This window comes from Streptopelia decaocto (genome assembly GCF_964273445.1).
Source record: "Streptopelia decaocto genome assembly, chromosome: 24".
NCBI lineage: Eukaryota > Metazoa > Chordata > Aves > Columbiformes > Columbidae > Streptopelia > Streptopelia decaocto.
This window is the reverse complement of record NC_138679.1, coordinates 786,516-801,531: the sequence shown is the minus strand read 5'-3', so window position 1 is coordinate 801,531 and position 15,016 is coordinate 786,516. Positions and strand designations below refer to the sequence as shown.

The window sequence follows — 15,016 nt, the reverse complement described above, 5'->3', positions numbered from 1 at the left end:
ACATCCCACCCAGCACGAGCAGTAGGTGTCCAGCTGCTTGGGCAGATGCTGACGAGAGAGCGAGGCCACCCAGGAGCGTGGTGGCTCTGGCCTCACGCAGCATCGCTGGACCGTATGTACCAAATATTGCTCGCTGTCCTGCTGTACCTGCGCCTGCAGTCCACGGGTGACAAAGGGCTTTCCCAGCTGTGCCTCCGAGAGGTCGACATGGATCTCACCAGCGTGGGGAAGGACTCGGCGGCCTCCCGCGGGTCTGGCTCTTCGTCTGCCTCTGCAGGACACTCCGAAGTGCTGGTACCATCCTCTGGCACCACTGCACAGGAGCAAACGGGGCCTTTGTTCAGAAAACGGCAGTCGGCCTCGCCGTAACGCACCGAGCAGGAAACGGGGTTGGAAAAAGCAACATCCACGGATATTTTGCTCGGAGCCCCTGGTCTCTCTTCCAACAAGCGGATGGCAGACACGGCCTGGGTCGCTTGTTCAGGCTGCGCTGCCGTTTCTGGCTCCGTTTTGGCAGCCGGCGCGCTCGGGAGCCCCAGGTCTCGGTAATACTCCGTGCCATGGAGAGCGGAGTCCGAGAGGAGATCCTCGGTGCTGCTGTGCAGGTCTGCTGCTGGGACATCCAGCTCTGTGGAAGATGAGTCCTCCTGCGGAGGCAGCGACCGCTGAGCTCACAAACCCACCCGAGAGGGGTTTGCACCCACCCTGCGAGGGGACGCCCCCAACGCGGAGCTGGAGCTGCTTTGCTTTGCTTTCTCACGGCAAACAGCCCACCTGCCGCTAGCGGGGTCGGGCCTGCACCTGCAGCTCAGCTTATCCCACCAGACTTTCTAACAGTAGATATGATCTGATAGCAGAAATAGTCTAATAGTGTCCTGCTGTGCCTCGCCAGAGCTGCCCCAGCCCCACCAGCTCAGCTCCCTCCAGCCCCCGCGTCTCTCTGTACCTTATTCCTCCCAACTCCAATACGAAAATCACATCTGTATGATTTTTCCCAGCAGCAGAAGCAATATAACCTCGTATTCCTTGATAGTCTGGATCAGCAGCCCTTCGCCCGTCCTTATTCCACCGCAGCCCCTCTGCACAGGCTGACTCTGGCTCCTGCCGCGCGGTGGCCGCGGAGGGGAAGGGGACACTTGCCTTTTCCTCGGCCATGCCGCTGCACGGGGCATCATCCTCAGCAATCAGGGATGGGAGGAAGGTCTTGGGGCTGGGACACTCCGAGGCAGGGCTGCTGTGCTCGGCGAACTCCCGCAGGCATGGCTTGCAGTCGGACCCTGCGGCACAGAGAGGTGACAGCGGGGGGGCAGGAGGGATGTAAAATGACAGAGAGGTGACATTGGGCATCACCCAAACGCTCCGCGCGGCCCTCTGCTCCCCGGCCCTCACAGACAGGCGGTTCGGAGACCTCAGCAGCCCTGATCCTGCGGGACCTGGTGCGGGATCAGCAGAAAGCTCACCCCTCGAGCCCCGGCGCGTGCGGGCAGAGAGCAGGCTCGCACCCTCCCGCCTCCCCCTCGGCATCGACATCATGGACCTTTAACCAGAAATCTGTGGGGAACAATAAACAAACCCTGACTGGTTTTATTCTTATCCATAAGGAATAAGGGATGGCACTGGGAGCCCAAACTGGAGGCACATTCATGGCTCCAGCAGCACCGAACGCGCAGAGCGACAGCGGGAAATGGAATTCCCCGGCGCGGGCGCTCTCGTGTGGATCTTCCCCGGGCAGGATGTGAACCTGGATGTGTCCAAACCTCCCCGGAGCTCATTGAGAAGCAAACGCAGGGTCTGGACGCGCTTTGCGGCACAACAGATGGTGCAGCTGACCGAAGCGCATCCTTAGGTAACGAGACGCTGTCAACGTTCGCCACGGCCTCTAACGCATGAAAAGCCCTTTGGTTCCTTCGAGATCCACAGCGCTGGGGTGAGCAGAGCAAAGCCGGGCTCTGGGCCGGAGCGCCGCGGCGGATCTCGGAAGATGCACAGAACAGCAAGAGAATATAAGAGAATATTCCACCCAACGGGGAAAAAACAGCAAGAAACTGCTAGAAACTCGTCATACTCCAGGAAATCCAAGTGTAAAAAAGAATAATATGGGGGAAGTCTTGCTGCAAACCGCGCTCCCGGACGCCTTGCGTCCTGCTGCGGGCTCGATGCTGTGAAACGCAGCCGGGGCTGCGGGGCCAACGAGAAAAGGCAAAACGCGAGGGGGACTCTGGCAGTTTGTTCCTCGGTCCCGTGCCAGGTTTTCTGTCTGAAGGAGCGTCTGGCGTGTTTAACCGTGTGCGGTCATTTCAAGGGGGGATCTATAAATAATACGGAAAGAAAGCACCCTTTGAAGGCACTATTTTGATTAAGGGTTTTTAACTATAAGAGCAGGGGAAAGCTGAAACAGGCTTTCCAGCAAGGTTGTGGAATTTACTTCACAAGGCATTTTTAATTAATAGGCAAATTCCTGCCCGGGATGTCCTAGAGCCACATCTGTAACGCTCTGTCTGTAAAACTGGCAGGTTTACCGAGCTAGTGAACACTTTGCTTTCCCCAGATGCACCTGGATTGTCTCTAATCAGCTCGTAAACAACAATCAGCATTTTGAAGTGAATGTGCATTTGAACCCGGGCAGGTTTTGGCCTGAGGTTGTAGGAGACACGGCCAAAGGTGTCAGCGAATCCCCAACGCTGGGGGTGAAAGGCGGCGTGGAAGGGAACCAAGGGCAGGAACCAGGCGGTGGGGAGGGTCCCAGGGGGCCAGGACGAAGTGGAACGTGCAGGGAAGGAGGAAAACTGCGGTTCCGTGCTCTGGCCATCCCCTGTGGCAGCGAACGACCCGCGGGAAGAGCGGCCGAGCGCGGAGGCGCAGGAGCTGACAGCCCAGAGCCCAGAGCCCCGGCCGCGGGCTCGGCTGAAACAGGGAGGTGTTTCTCCTCCTCTGGCCACCCCGCCTGCCCCACGCCGGGCCCGCAGCTGCCTCCAGCTCCGAAGTGCATCCCTGGAACAGAGTCAGCTCCTCGGAGGCCTGGAGAACATTCCCCGTGCTCTGGCTGGGCCTTGCAGGGCTCAGGGTTTGGCCAAGACATGGGCTGCAGTCAACAGACCCCCTCGGGGCCCACCGAAGGACGGATATATCCTCCTCGGAGCCTTCAGACGGTCCCGTTTGGACACGCGATAAATCAGGTTTGCAGGCAGGCTCCGGTGAGCGCGGCGGCAGCGCGCGGGGCCGCGGCCATGGCGAGAGACCATTTTAGGCAATGTGCGAGCAGCAGACGCGACAATTCAGGGCTCCCTGTATCTGACGCCTCGGTGGGTTGATGCTGGGCTGGCACCGTGCGTAAGCCGCGCTGTGCCGACACTGTGGGCAACGCGGGGCTGACAGTGGGGATCAGGTTCTGGTGTGATGAGCAAGGAAGGACCCCATGGAGGGTGCACAGGAGAGAGGCAGGTCTGGGGGCTGCCGACACCCCTATAGCCACAATCCAGGTGGTGACCCATATATCAGCAAACTCCGGAGCCCCTCAGGTCCCTGAGACTCTGCGCTCCAGCCCGTTTGGAAGGACCGATGCTCCGTCCGGCTGCGGCGCGGTGACAAAGGGACGGAGCATCCCGGCTCCCCGGCTCCGGCACACAGCGGCGTCCACCTTTCCTCAGTCGGGATGACAAAACGACGCCTTGAAGAACACAACACTGTTTGCTTTAGGAGAACATTAAGCAGATTAGGTATTGCCGTTGCTTAATTCGCCTCTGGCCGGGGACCATAAAAGGTTATTGCTGGAGGGAGCAGCGCAGAGGAATTCCCGGGGCAGAGCGGGCGAGAAGCGGCGCGGGCTGAGCCGGCGGGTCCTGCGCACGAGCCGGGCTCTGCCGTGCCTGGCCAGGGCTTCCCGGCAGCAAAACGTGACCGTTCTGACCTCCTGCACGGAGAGGAAGGACATAGGGACATAGGGACGTTCCCAGGGGTTTTGATGCCCTGGGGACGGTGGGATGAGCCAGCTGAGCTGGTTTGTCTCAAGGAAAATGAAACACCGTGCTGCTGTGACCACACGCAAGGGAGCCCAACGAAATACTTAAATATTCCCATTTCAGACTTGTAGCTGACACCTCCCTCCTGCAACCGGTTCCCTCGGCCGGGCCAGTCGCTGGAGATGTCCCCACAAGTGCCACAGCGGGTGGCAGCGGCCGAGCAGCCGGCACTGGGACAAGACCCACCTGCCTGCCCGCGCTCAGGACGCGGCTCAGGACGCGGCTCAGGACGCGGCTCAGGACGCGGCAGGTCCCCCAGTGACCCCGCGGCCGGCACAGGAAACATCAGAGGAAACACGGCCGTGAGCTCTCGCCATCACATCCTCCGAGCATCAAACGCTCTCTGCATCTCCCCCGGAGAAAGGCCACACCAAACGGGGGGAAACAGGGCACTGGGTAGTTCCGTACGCAAAACAATCCCAGGAGGAAGGACGGAGCAGGCACTTCCCAGCAATCGGGAGCAGAGAGTGTCAGGAAACCAAGGAAAGCGTCACGAACAAGAAATAAAATGATTCCGTCTCCCCCTGGCTCCGCTGACCCCCCCCAGCTGCCCGGTGCGCACCGGCCTGCAGCCCGGAGCTGGAGGGTGAAACCTCCGCAAAGCGAGCGCCGAACTGCGGTGCCAAAACCGGCTGAAGCGCCGTCCTGCGCCCGGTCTGGGCCCCACACCGGCGGCCGTTGGCAGCGCGGGGCTGGCCCAGCGAGCCGGCTGGAGGAGGGGAGCAGATAAGCCGCCCGACACCGTAACACACTGTGCAGCTGCTGCCTTATCACCGCGCCTGGGGCCTGCGGCTTGGGCAGCGGGGGCGCCAGCGCTGAGCGCAGCTGAGGGGTCTCGGTGGGGCTGGGGGGATTTGCAGCCCCTGCGATGCTCCCGAAGCCACAAGGAAGAGCCGCGGTGCAGGTTCCTGCGGTGACCCCGCAGAGGGAAGGTCCCCATGGAGCCCCAGGGCTCACCCCGGGTCAGATCCCGCGCGACCCTGCTCTGAATTGGCCTCCCTTGGACCGCTCAGTCTGGATCCTGGTCCCCTGCACCCCCACACCAGAAAAGAACTGGGGGTAGAGGGGAAAACAGCAAAGGAGAAAGCGCTGGCACATATCGAGAGCTCTAATGTGGCAGATAAAGGCACCCGAAAGCGGCAGGCGGGTTTGCAGGCAGGGACGGCAGCGTCCGGCGCCTCCGGGACTGCGAACGTCCCATGTCCCAGGGCTCTCGTGTCCCCTTTTCACACCGCACGCAGGGATGAGCCCAGTTCACACCATCACTGGCATTTCCCGTTGCGGCTGCTGGATACCGTGAAGACCAAACACAGGGGGTCTGCTCCTCAGCCCCCCCCGAAAGACCAGAGGGATCTCCTCACAGCATCAGCTCCAACACCGCGCTCCCGGCGCGGGGCTGAGCGCCCGCGGTGCAGACGCCGCGCCTCCCGCTCGTGGGAGCAGCGAACGCAGCTATTGCAAAACCAGAGGCTGATGTTTAACCCGTTACCCAGCTCCGAAAAGCACGAACGTGCCTCAAAAAGACGACGAAACGGATGGAAAAGCGTTACAAATAAAAGCAACGCTCATGCAGCGTCTCTGCGGCGAGGAGCGGGGCACACGCCACACGGGGACCCCGGCGCCCGGCGCCCGCACCGGCTCTCCCGCCACGCTCAGAGCCCTCTCCCCGCGCGCGAGGCCGTTACCTCGCTTCAACGACCATCTCTTCTTCCAGCGCTTGGAGAACGACGGCCAGGAGTGGTTGAGCAGCGAGTCTGACATTGGGGAGCCCCGTGCGAGGTTCGAGCGCGAGCGGCGGCGGAGCCCAGCGCGCTCTCAGGCAGCGCTGCCGGCGGCAGCCCCGGGGCTGCCAAGGGGGAGTGGAGGAGCCAAGTGTTTTGTCAGAAGCATCAGCTGATGGGAGCCGCGGCCAGGCAGGAATCCTGCGCCCTGGCGCTCCCACCTGCGTGACGGGTCGGGGACCCCACAGCCCGGCCTGGGGACTCGTGACCCTGAGGACACACAGACCCCAAATGCTGCTGCAGGGCTGTGGATAGAAACAGCAAATGAGCGGTTAACGCGCTGTAACCCCCTTCCCCTTTCTGCCAGAGGCCCCTGCTCTGCTCACAACTATCAATCAGCCTGATAACCACCACCTTGAAGGTGGTTCTGCAGGGGCAGAACCTTCACCTGGGTCAGTCAGAGTCACCTTCACCTTCAATGCAGTGGGATAGTTAAGGCCACAAGCTTGGTATTTGCACCTCTGGCATTGTTTTCAAGCTGTGGCAAAGCCTCTGCAGGGGAAAGGGTGAGACCTTGTCTGTCTGCAACATCAGCGTCATCTCGCAGCAAGTCCCGTCCCCAGCAAGGACATTTCTCCCAGCCCTTCCCAGCCCTCCCATGCAGGGACCATCTCATGTATCTCCAAACCGCCCCAAGAGACCAAATTCCCCACCCTGAGCTCCCCAAGCCCAGCGCTTCCCACCGGCATCAGCCCCACAGGCCAGAGCGGCTCCAAACTCTGCTCCTGATCCCTCGGTTGGGCTGAAGTAAGCCGAGTTTTACCCCTGTGCGGCTGCTGGGGTCCCAGGCCAGACCGAACCCTCTCCCCGCTGTTCGGCCTCGCTGAGCGGAGCTCGGGCAGCCCGGGAGCGGCCACGGGCGCCTCCAGCGCGCAGACCGGGGCCGGTGTTGTGCAAGGTGGTGAGGAACATTTCCCTCACCCGGCCGCAAACCCCAAAAGCGTCATCTGCCCAGCACAACCCTCCCCACATCCGCTCGGCTTCGGTCTCCCCGATACCGCGGGTGCCCAGCCCTGGGTGGGGCGTTTGGAGCGGGGTCTGGGGGTCCCAGGGGCAAACCCAACTTTGCCAGCGCTGCGGTGGCCTCACAAACCTTCAGCTGTGGCCCCGCGGGAGCTCAGAGCAGCAGCCGGAGCGTGTTCAGCCGCCCCGGACACACGTGGGTTAAACCTGGCTTAATCTCCTCTTCTTCGCTCCCAGCAAAGCTCCTTGCGGGCCGGGGCTCCCCAGCCCACGTTTTGCCTTCGCACACACGCAAGGGGGAGGCCGAACAAAACCCAGCGCTGGGGCTTTTGGCTTCAGGACAAGCTGCTTCCTCACAAGGCCTTGAGGAAGACGAGCGACAACCCCATCGTGGCGGGATGGCGCTTGTGCCGAGAGCGACTTACCCCGAGGGCTGGAGGCGCCTCCCCGGCGAGACCCCGCGCACCCCACAGCTCCGGCCTCTTCTCCAGCCGCCGCAGCGAAGCGAGGAGCCGAGACTCATCGGGGAAGCAGGAGCCGTGCGGCCGGTTTGCTCACGGGGGCCTGTGGCTCAACCGTCTCACCGCTTCCCCTTTCCGACGGCACCAGCAAACCCGCCGCTCCCATGCTGCGGCTCCTCCGACGGCGGCCCCGGCGCTGCCACGATGCTCGCAGGGTTCAGGGCTCTGCGAGGGTCCGGCAGGATCACCCAGGGGGGTCGTGCACCCCAGAGCACCCGGTTTTGGGGGCCGGGAGAGCTGCTGAGAGCGGCGCTGGCTACGAGGACGGCGATTGCTGCAAAAGCTTCCTGTTCCGTTTGGAGAAAAACCGCGTGTGCGCCCCGAGAGCCCGGCACACGTGGGGCTGGTGCACCACGGCTCGTTGGGCTCCTGTCCCAGCACGGCCCTTCGCTCCCCGTCCTGCCCGCCCCGAGCAGCCCCCGACCCGCTCACACCCCCCATATCGGGGATGGCAGCTTTGGCAGCGCTGGCAATAGCGATCACCCCTCGCAATAGCGATCACCCCTCGCTCCAGGAAACCGCAGGGGCAAAGAGGAATTAAGGTTTAATTTCTCTGAAGTCCACAAGAGCTTGATTAGTATCAGAGGCAGCTGCTCCAGCTGGCGGACGGTGAGTTGTCCTCAGCTAAAGGAGATCGTCTCCTCCTGCGCAGTGTCCGACGTGGCTTGGGGGTCACCAAAGAGGTTCAGGCACCCTGGAAAAGCGATGAGGAGCAACAGCGCGAGGTCTGGCCGAGCCTCGGCAGCCTCTGCACAGCACCGGAGACACAGCGAACCCCCGCGACACCCAGCGCCAATTTTGTGCCTTTGCTCAATTTGGCGTCTCGGCATCCCCAGCGAAACGAGCCTGTTATGGGAGAGGCAACGCTGAAACGTTTTAAAATGGGGGTTTGTTTCTCATCACTCTCGTGGTAAGAGGCCTCCAGGAAAGAGCCGGGGTCCCGCCGAGCTCGTCGGGCGTCCCCAGCAGGAGGGACGGCAGAGCGGGCCCGGCCCCGCCGTCCTCCCGCCGCGCTGGGCGGCACGAGGTGGCAGCAGCACCGCACGCGAACCCTCGAGCAGCGGCACCATCCAGCCCTGGGCGGAAACGGCTCCCGGGGTTTGTCGGGGATGCAGGAGTTGGGCTCTTTCCCGAGTGACAGAATGAGAGGAAACGTCCCGCATCCCCACCCGCACGTTCCTCAAACACGAACCCGTTCTGACACTTCAAGGAAAAAAACATCACCCTCAAAGCGAAGCCAGAGGAAACGCTTTTCCTTGGTGACGTTCTCTTTCCCATTGAGAACCTTTGGACCATCCTCCGGGGCCGGTTTCCGCGGGGCCGGGTGACGGGAGGCGGGGACGCGCTGCCGCAGCACCCGGGGAACAGACGCGCTTGGGGATCAAGCCCAGCTCAGGTCCCTCTGGTGATTAGTCCTGAGCTCAAGCTTTACTGGTGACACCAGGACTCAGCCCAGCGAGCACGTCAATGCCACATTTAAGCTCCGCTTTAGCTCCCAAACTTGGTCCCCCTGGCTGGACCCGGCTCGCTCGGGGACTTTATTGGACTGAAACCATTCAGTGTCATCCCAGCCCTCGAACAGCGGACGCGGGATGAAACAACCACCGAAACGCCATTTCCTGCCCATCGCAAATCTGTTGGCGAAAAAATATGAAAAATAACGATGCTTTAGGAGTTGATACTAACTTTATTATACAATATTTAAAAAAGTCATTTCTCCACCTGTCCCTGTGTAGCTTGCATTGTGCTGCAGCCGAGTTGCTGAAACTGCAATAAGTGCTTACTCTCCAGAAGGACAAGCGATTTCATTTTAAAAAGAAGTAGCACATTGAATGACAGCAGATTTGCTAAAACCGGTAGCCTTAGGATCGCTTACTCCACAGTCACCGTGCGAGCGGCTTCGCCGTCGTGACATGAATAAACAACAGGCGGTGATCGCCCCGACACCAACACCCGCGCACAGAACCAGCGAGTCCACACGGAGCCAAGCAGAAGGGAATAAAAAGCCCCAATTCAATCAACTTCATACAAATACCAAACTAACTCTGAATCTCAGGTATTTCCGATGTAACTGTATCTTGATTCCAACCCAGCAGCTCCTTTCCCCCGACCACAACAGAAGCAACAAGCGGCACCGGGTCTTTGTTTGCGGAGGGGACGGTGTCCCCGCGCGGCTGGGACACGGTCAGAGGTTTATCCGCAGTTTCTCGCTCCGGGTTCGGCGCCGAGCTCGGCGCAGCCGCAGGGGGACGTTTTTATGGCACAAAGGTATCTGAACTTCTCTGAAGCTGTAAAACGAGGTTCCATTCTCGGGATCAGGAATCACTGCAAACGGCCCCGAGAGGCTCAGGGTCCGGCCTCGTGTCACAGGGACGCGAAGGGGAACTCGATCGTCTCTCTCCCTCCCCCAAAAGGCTCAAGAATAACCACCCAGCCCCCGCTCCTGGTTTTCTCCCGTTTGCCTTTGTCATCGGTAGCTCAATAACACCATAAGCGACCTTGAGATTCTTCCAAAGAGATCCCAACGTTATACGCAATGTACTAAAATTAAGCAAAAGTCCCATCGCTATAATACAAACGTAGGAGGAAAGGCATATGCTGCCCATAAATTAACAGTACCCTTGAGCAACCTACGAGCAGCCTCTTCCACCCCAACACTCTGTGACCAACAGCAAACACCCTCCTCGCGGCGCCGCCTGGTTCCCACCGCCATCCCCACCGCCACCGCCATCCCCACCGCCATTGCCATCCCCACCGCCATTGCCACCCCCACCGCCATCCCCACCGCCATCCCCACCGCCATTGCCATCCCCACCGCCATCGCCATCCCCACCGCCATCCCCCCCCCCACCGCCATCCCCCCCCCCCACCGCCATCCCCCCCCCCCACCGCCATTGCCACCCCCACTGCCATCGCCATCCCCACCGCCATCCCCGCCGCCATCGCCATCCCCACCACCATTGCTGTCCCCGCCATCGCCATCCCCACCACCATCCCCACCCCCACCGCCATCCCCACCCCCACCGCCATCGCCATCCCCACCACCATTGCCATCCCCGCCGCCATTGCCATCCCCACCGCCATCCCCACCGCCATTGCCAACCCCGCCGCCATTGCCACCCCCGCCATTGCCACCCCCGCCGCCATTGCCACCCCCGCCACGGTGCTGGCACAGAGGTCACGTTACGATTCTTCTATTTAACAACACAACAGAGTATTTACAAGCAGCCAAGAAAAGACGCGTTTCTGACCCAGCGGCCGAGAGAAGCACCAGATCCGCAAGAGGCCACCGAATTGAACGCTGATCCAACCCCACGATGACCGATCCCTCCGGGAAAGGAGGCGCCTCCCGCCCGCCCCTCCGGCCGTTCCAGCTCCGGCCCAGCGCGGCGTCTCCAAACAGGCAGCAGCGAGGCCCAGGCGGGGATCCTGGCGTCCCCAGGGCGGAGACCTCGGGCAGCAGAGCCCGAGGCGCTGGCCGCGGGCTGAGCGCAAAGGATCCTCCGGGAGCGAGAGCTGCGCTTCGGAGTGACCTTCACTGATCTCTCTGAATTCTCCAGTTTAGCGAGTGTCTTCAACTGTGTTGAGAAAGTCAAACCAGACGTAAACCGACGTCCTCAGCACCAGTCCCATTCCTCGCCCTTGGCACCATGGAGGAAGGATGAGCAGAATATCCTCAGAGGCGATACGGGTGCACGGAACGGCTCCGCGCGGCACAGAGCGGGGCGGACGCCGCGGAGCCGCCCGGCCACACGGCACGACCAACGTTCCCCTGTTCAGTGAGCCCAGCGTTGCAAATCCAGGGGACTCGGAGGGCCAACCAACATCAACGGCCTTGACAGCCAGACCCAACGCGAGGTGCCGACGTCTCCTTATAGAAAAGATCTTCTATTCCCACAGTTGTGGTCACTGTGATTGAAAACGTGATCAGAGCAAGGACGTGCTGGGAAGGGTTTGTTGTGGGAGGTCTCATCCTCCCGGCAGGACTCGGGGTTACCTGTGAGACCAAAACGTGACCAAAATACCCCAACCCACCCCAACGCAGGCTGCGCACGCCCCCGCTGCCGTTGCTGCTCCTTTGCAGCAGCGCTTCGCTAAAGTCCCAACATTGAAATGGCTCTTTTGTTCTTTTTTTTAAAAATTTTTTCTTTTAATTATCGCAGCAGAACTAAGAGGCCGATACCAGAACATCGGAGCCCAACGGGTGATCGGTTCCTTTGGTCATTACCGCTCAGACGGGCGACGATCAGTGACGGGCGACGATCAGTGACGGGCCGTTCTCTGCCCATTCCCTTCCGTGAATGGTCCCCAGCACTGGAATCGGCCGATATTGATTGTCCCCCGATCCACAACAGGTCCAGACCAGAACATTGAAGCAGGTTTAGAGGTGCGTAGTATTAAAAACATCCTTAAGAAACACTGAGGTAGACTGCACCAGAACAGGACGAGAACAATCCCACCACATCCACCTGCCAGGGTTTGACGGGTACAAACGTACACGTTCCGTGTGTTTAAGAACACAAATGGTTTGCTGTTTTTTCTTTTTACAGTGTTTTATATATTAAAATAAATTAAAAAAAATCTACTCAGAAAAACTTCTCTTCCTTAGAAAAGCGTGAGAATACGTCTCCTTCCCCGCGGCGCAGGACAGAGCTGCTCAACAGTCACTACTTCGTAAAGCAAAGAAATGTAAACGAGGCCGTCAGGAACCGAAGGTTCTCACCCACGTTGGGACTGTTTTCCGGTAGCTCTGCGAGCAGCCCGTCCCCTCCGCCTCTGTCCCCAGCGACCGCGGCGCCGCCGAGCCCCTCGTCCTCCCGCTCGGAGCTCCCGGCCCGTTCCACCCCATCCGCGGGTTCCAGGAGGGAACCGGCAGCATCGCCCAGGCTGGAACCAACGGCACCCGCAGCCTGACGTCCCACTCACAGGTCGGGAGAAGCTCCTTTTCTCCTGGCGCAGAGCACAAAACAGCCCTCGGGCTCCTCCCCGAGCAGCAGAGGACTGAGCATCCCCCTTCCTTTTGAAACCAGCTCCCGTGGGACACGGGCCCGTCCATCGGTTCTATCGCCGTTTCCCCCGCCAGCGCGCTCCCCCGTTGCCATGGGACGTGTTGCAAGTTTCGCAGCTCTTTTCCAGCATCTGGCGCTGATCGGCTCCGTCGTCTTCGCGAACAGCAGCACAACGAGGCGCAGTCCAGAGGACGCAAAGTTGATGTCCCGACGCGTCCTGGGAAATTCGCGGGAATCTCGGGAGGCGGCGCGTGGCCGGAGCAGCAGCAGCTGGGAAACACGGTCACGGTCGTTTCCTGCCCCACAGGCAGAGCCCAGAGCCCCGCGCTCTCACGCTCTCCCTCCTTCACATCGGCTCTAGTGTCTCTTTTTCGGTCCAGAGTTCTTGCCCGTCCTGCTCGCCGGCTGCGTCTGCGACACGGGAGCGGAGGGACTCGGGACCGGGATGTTCTGGTGTCTTTCAGCCCCTCAAACCCAGCGAAATCCCAATTACTTGATCTCGGGGCCTCGGCTGGAGCCAGCGGACCCCACTGGATAAATCATGAAACTGGATTATAAAGCCTTGTCAAATATAAACTGAACGTGTGCTTCAGAGCTCCTAAAAGGGTGATGGGGCTAAAATTAGTTCATTCTGAAATCTTTGGACCACTTTAAGACCAAACAATCCCACAAATTCTCCCCTCCCCGAAAGGATCATAAACAGTCAATAATTTATATGAAGTTAAAATTTAAACTAAAGACATTTTTAAATATGTTACAACAAACAATATATATACTCAATGCTGTAAGGACAGAACACTCCGTATCTCAGGTCAGGGGACTCTTACTCCGTTTGGTCTTGAAAGTACCCACAAATCTCAGATTTCTGCTCCTTTTGGCTCCTGGCACGTTTTCCTCATTTGTTAATGAGAGAAAACCTACCCCAAGAGTCCTTAGTACAAAAATAATCTGTTTAGGATTCAGTCACCCCAGGGAAACGGGAACAAAGATAAGGACACACTTCGAGAAGAGGAAAGCTCCTGTGAGAACATACAAAACCTATGTACAAAACACCAGAGAAGTGTATATTTTGCCATACATATACACCCCACTTACAGATAGCGCACACGCGCACACACACACGCACACGCACCCCCGGGATTTAACCCTTGAAAAAGTACAAAAGCAGCAGCTATTGGTCAATCTGAGGATCTGGCGCGTCCGAGCGATGTGTTGAACCCTTTTGCCGTCGAAGAGGATGCCCAAGGCCTGGAATTCTCCTGGAAACGCTTCTGCCCGCAGCAGGTTTGTTCCGCACCGTTACGCTGTAGCTCAGATACCAGCAAATTTCACGTCTGTTTGGTTTTTTCGCTGTTGGCAAACGTGGATGCACCTCCCTCAGTCGAACTCAACACGGTCGCATCCTGTTTTGAAACCATGGCTACAGAGGGACAGCAGCCATGGCAACCTCTTCCATTTGTGTTCACAGATAATCCACTGACAACCAGTCAACTTGGCAAAAAACCAAAAAAGGTATTAATCATAAGATGATTAAAACTCTGAAGAGTCTGTAGATGTGTGTCATACACGGTGGCAGCAATACCGAGAGTCCTGAGATCTGTGGAGGGGGGAAAAGCAGAAACAACCCTTGGGCTGGACAGGAAGCGTTAGGAAGGGCTTGACCTGGGCATGGAGAGAATGCGCCCGTTCTTCTTGCCACCGTTCATGTGAGTGTACGGGATGTGCTCCTCGTAGTTCCCCTTGAGAGCCATGGAGGGGCCGTTGTCCCTGCCCAGGGCTTTGTCCCTCTGCGAGTACGAGGAGGGGTCCAGGGGAATGCTCTCCATGTTCTCAAAGTCCATCTCGTACTCCTCGGTCTCCAGAGGTTTGTTCTCCTCGCTGTAGAAGAAGGAGACCTCGTGGAAGCTGGGGTGCAGGTCGTCCTTCAGCATCTCGATGATCTCGATGAAGGTGGGGCGCATCTTGGGGTTGTACTGCCAGCACATCTGCATCAGGCTGTGCCTAAATCGGGACAAACCAGGCTCAGGGGAGGAAGAAAAGAGTTTCGCACAATCCGCGATCAGTATCTGCGACCCCCAGCCCGCGCTGCTCCTCCGACACTCCCAGCTGTTTGTTCTCCTTCCAGCCTCCGTATCTGCCTGTGGATCCTGACACTCCTTTTTCCCTATTTCTGCCTAGATCAAAAATTCCTTCCAATTCCTTCAATTGTTCTTAACTCGGCTCCTGAAGGAAACGGGGCTGCGGTTCACACGCTCCGCATGTGCGCACGCACTTACCGCCGGGTCACGACTCCTTAATTCATTTGACTTTAATTTTAACTCAGCCTGGGAGGTAACAAAGCTCCTCAGGCCTCCAGGAAAACAGGAGGCCGTGCGGAGGACAGAGGTCCTGCCACCGCCCGCCCAGCACAGCGGCTGCGGCAAGAGGTCGCGTGTTATCAGGCACCGGGGAGAAAGAACTTCCACGTACAAACAGAGTTTCAACGCGGAGTCTGAGGGACAAGCGCTCAGGACAGCAGCTGTTTCCAGCAGGATACTCGCAAACACGTTTGCTCTGGGGCTCTGAAGCGCCGTTCTGGCCAGACACAGGCCGGGCTTCCCAGAACCCGGCGCCACCTGCGCTCCCTTTTCCAGCCAGGGCTCCTCCCGCCCATCCCAACGCCCCAGCTCAGCTTAAACGCTTCCTAATGGGGTTTTGTTTAATGACTCTGGCAGAAGCAGCTC

General features: G+C 59.3%; 2 protein-coding genes across 9 annotated transcripts in view; both read right to left on the bottom strand.

The window, feature by feature from the left end:
- Window positions 1–7,541, bottom strand: part of ARHGEF18 (Rho/Rac guanine nucleotide exchange factor 18) — a 44,678-nt gene extending 37,137 nt beyond the window's left edge. For 2 of the 8 annotated variants that reach the window (XM_082072100.1, XM_082072098.1), the window contains exons 1-3: window positions 5,705–6,230; window positions 1,141–1,277; window positions 148–647 (exon numbers count right to left, since the gene is read on the bottom strand). In XM_082072100.1, the coding sequence (XP_081928226.1) occupies window positions 148–647; window positions 1,141–1,277; window positions 5,705–5,780 (713 nt within the window). In that variant the 5' untranslated portion in view covers window positions 5,781–6,230. Of the gene's footprint in view, window positions 1–147; window positions 648–1,140; window positions 1,278–5,704; window positions 6,231–6,563; window positions 6,673–7,188 lie in introns of those variants that run through there. The other 6 variants (XM_082072095.1, XM_082072096.1, XM_082072101.1 and 3 more) reach the window with 5 other exon arrangements.
- Window positions 7,542–10,462: 2,921 nt separating this feature from the next.
- INSR (insulin receptor) overlaps window positions 10,463–15,016 on the bottom strand; it is a 41,268-nt gene continuing 36,714 nt past the window's right edge. The window contains exon 21 of the mRNA XM_082071926.1: window positions 10,463–14,294. Coding sequence (XP_081928052.1) covers window positions 13,940–14,294 — 355 coding nt within the window. The 3' untranslated portion in view covers window positions 10,463–13,939. The remainder of the gene's footprint in view (window positions 14,295–15,016) is intronic.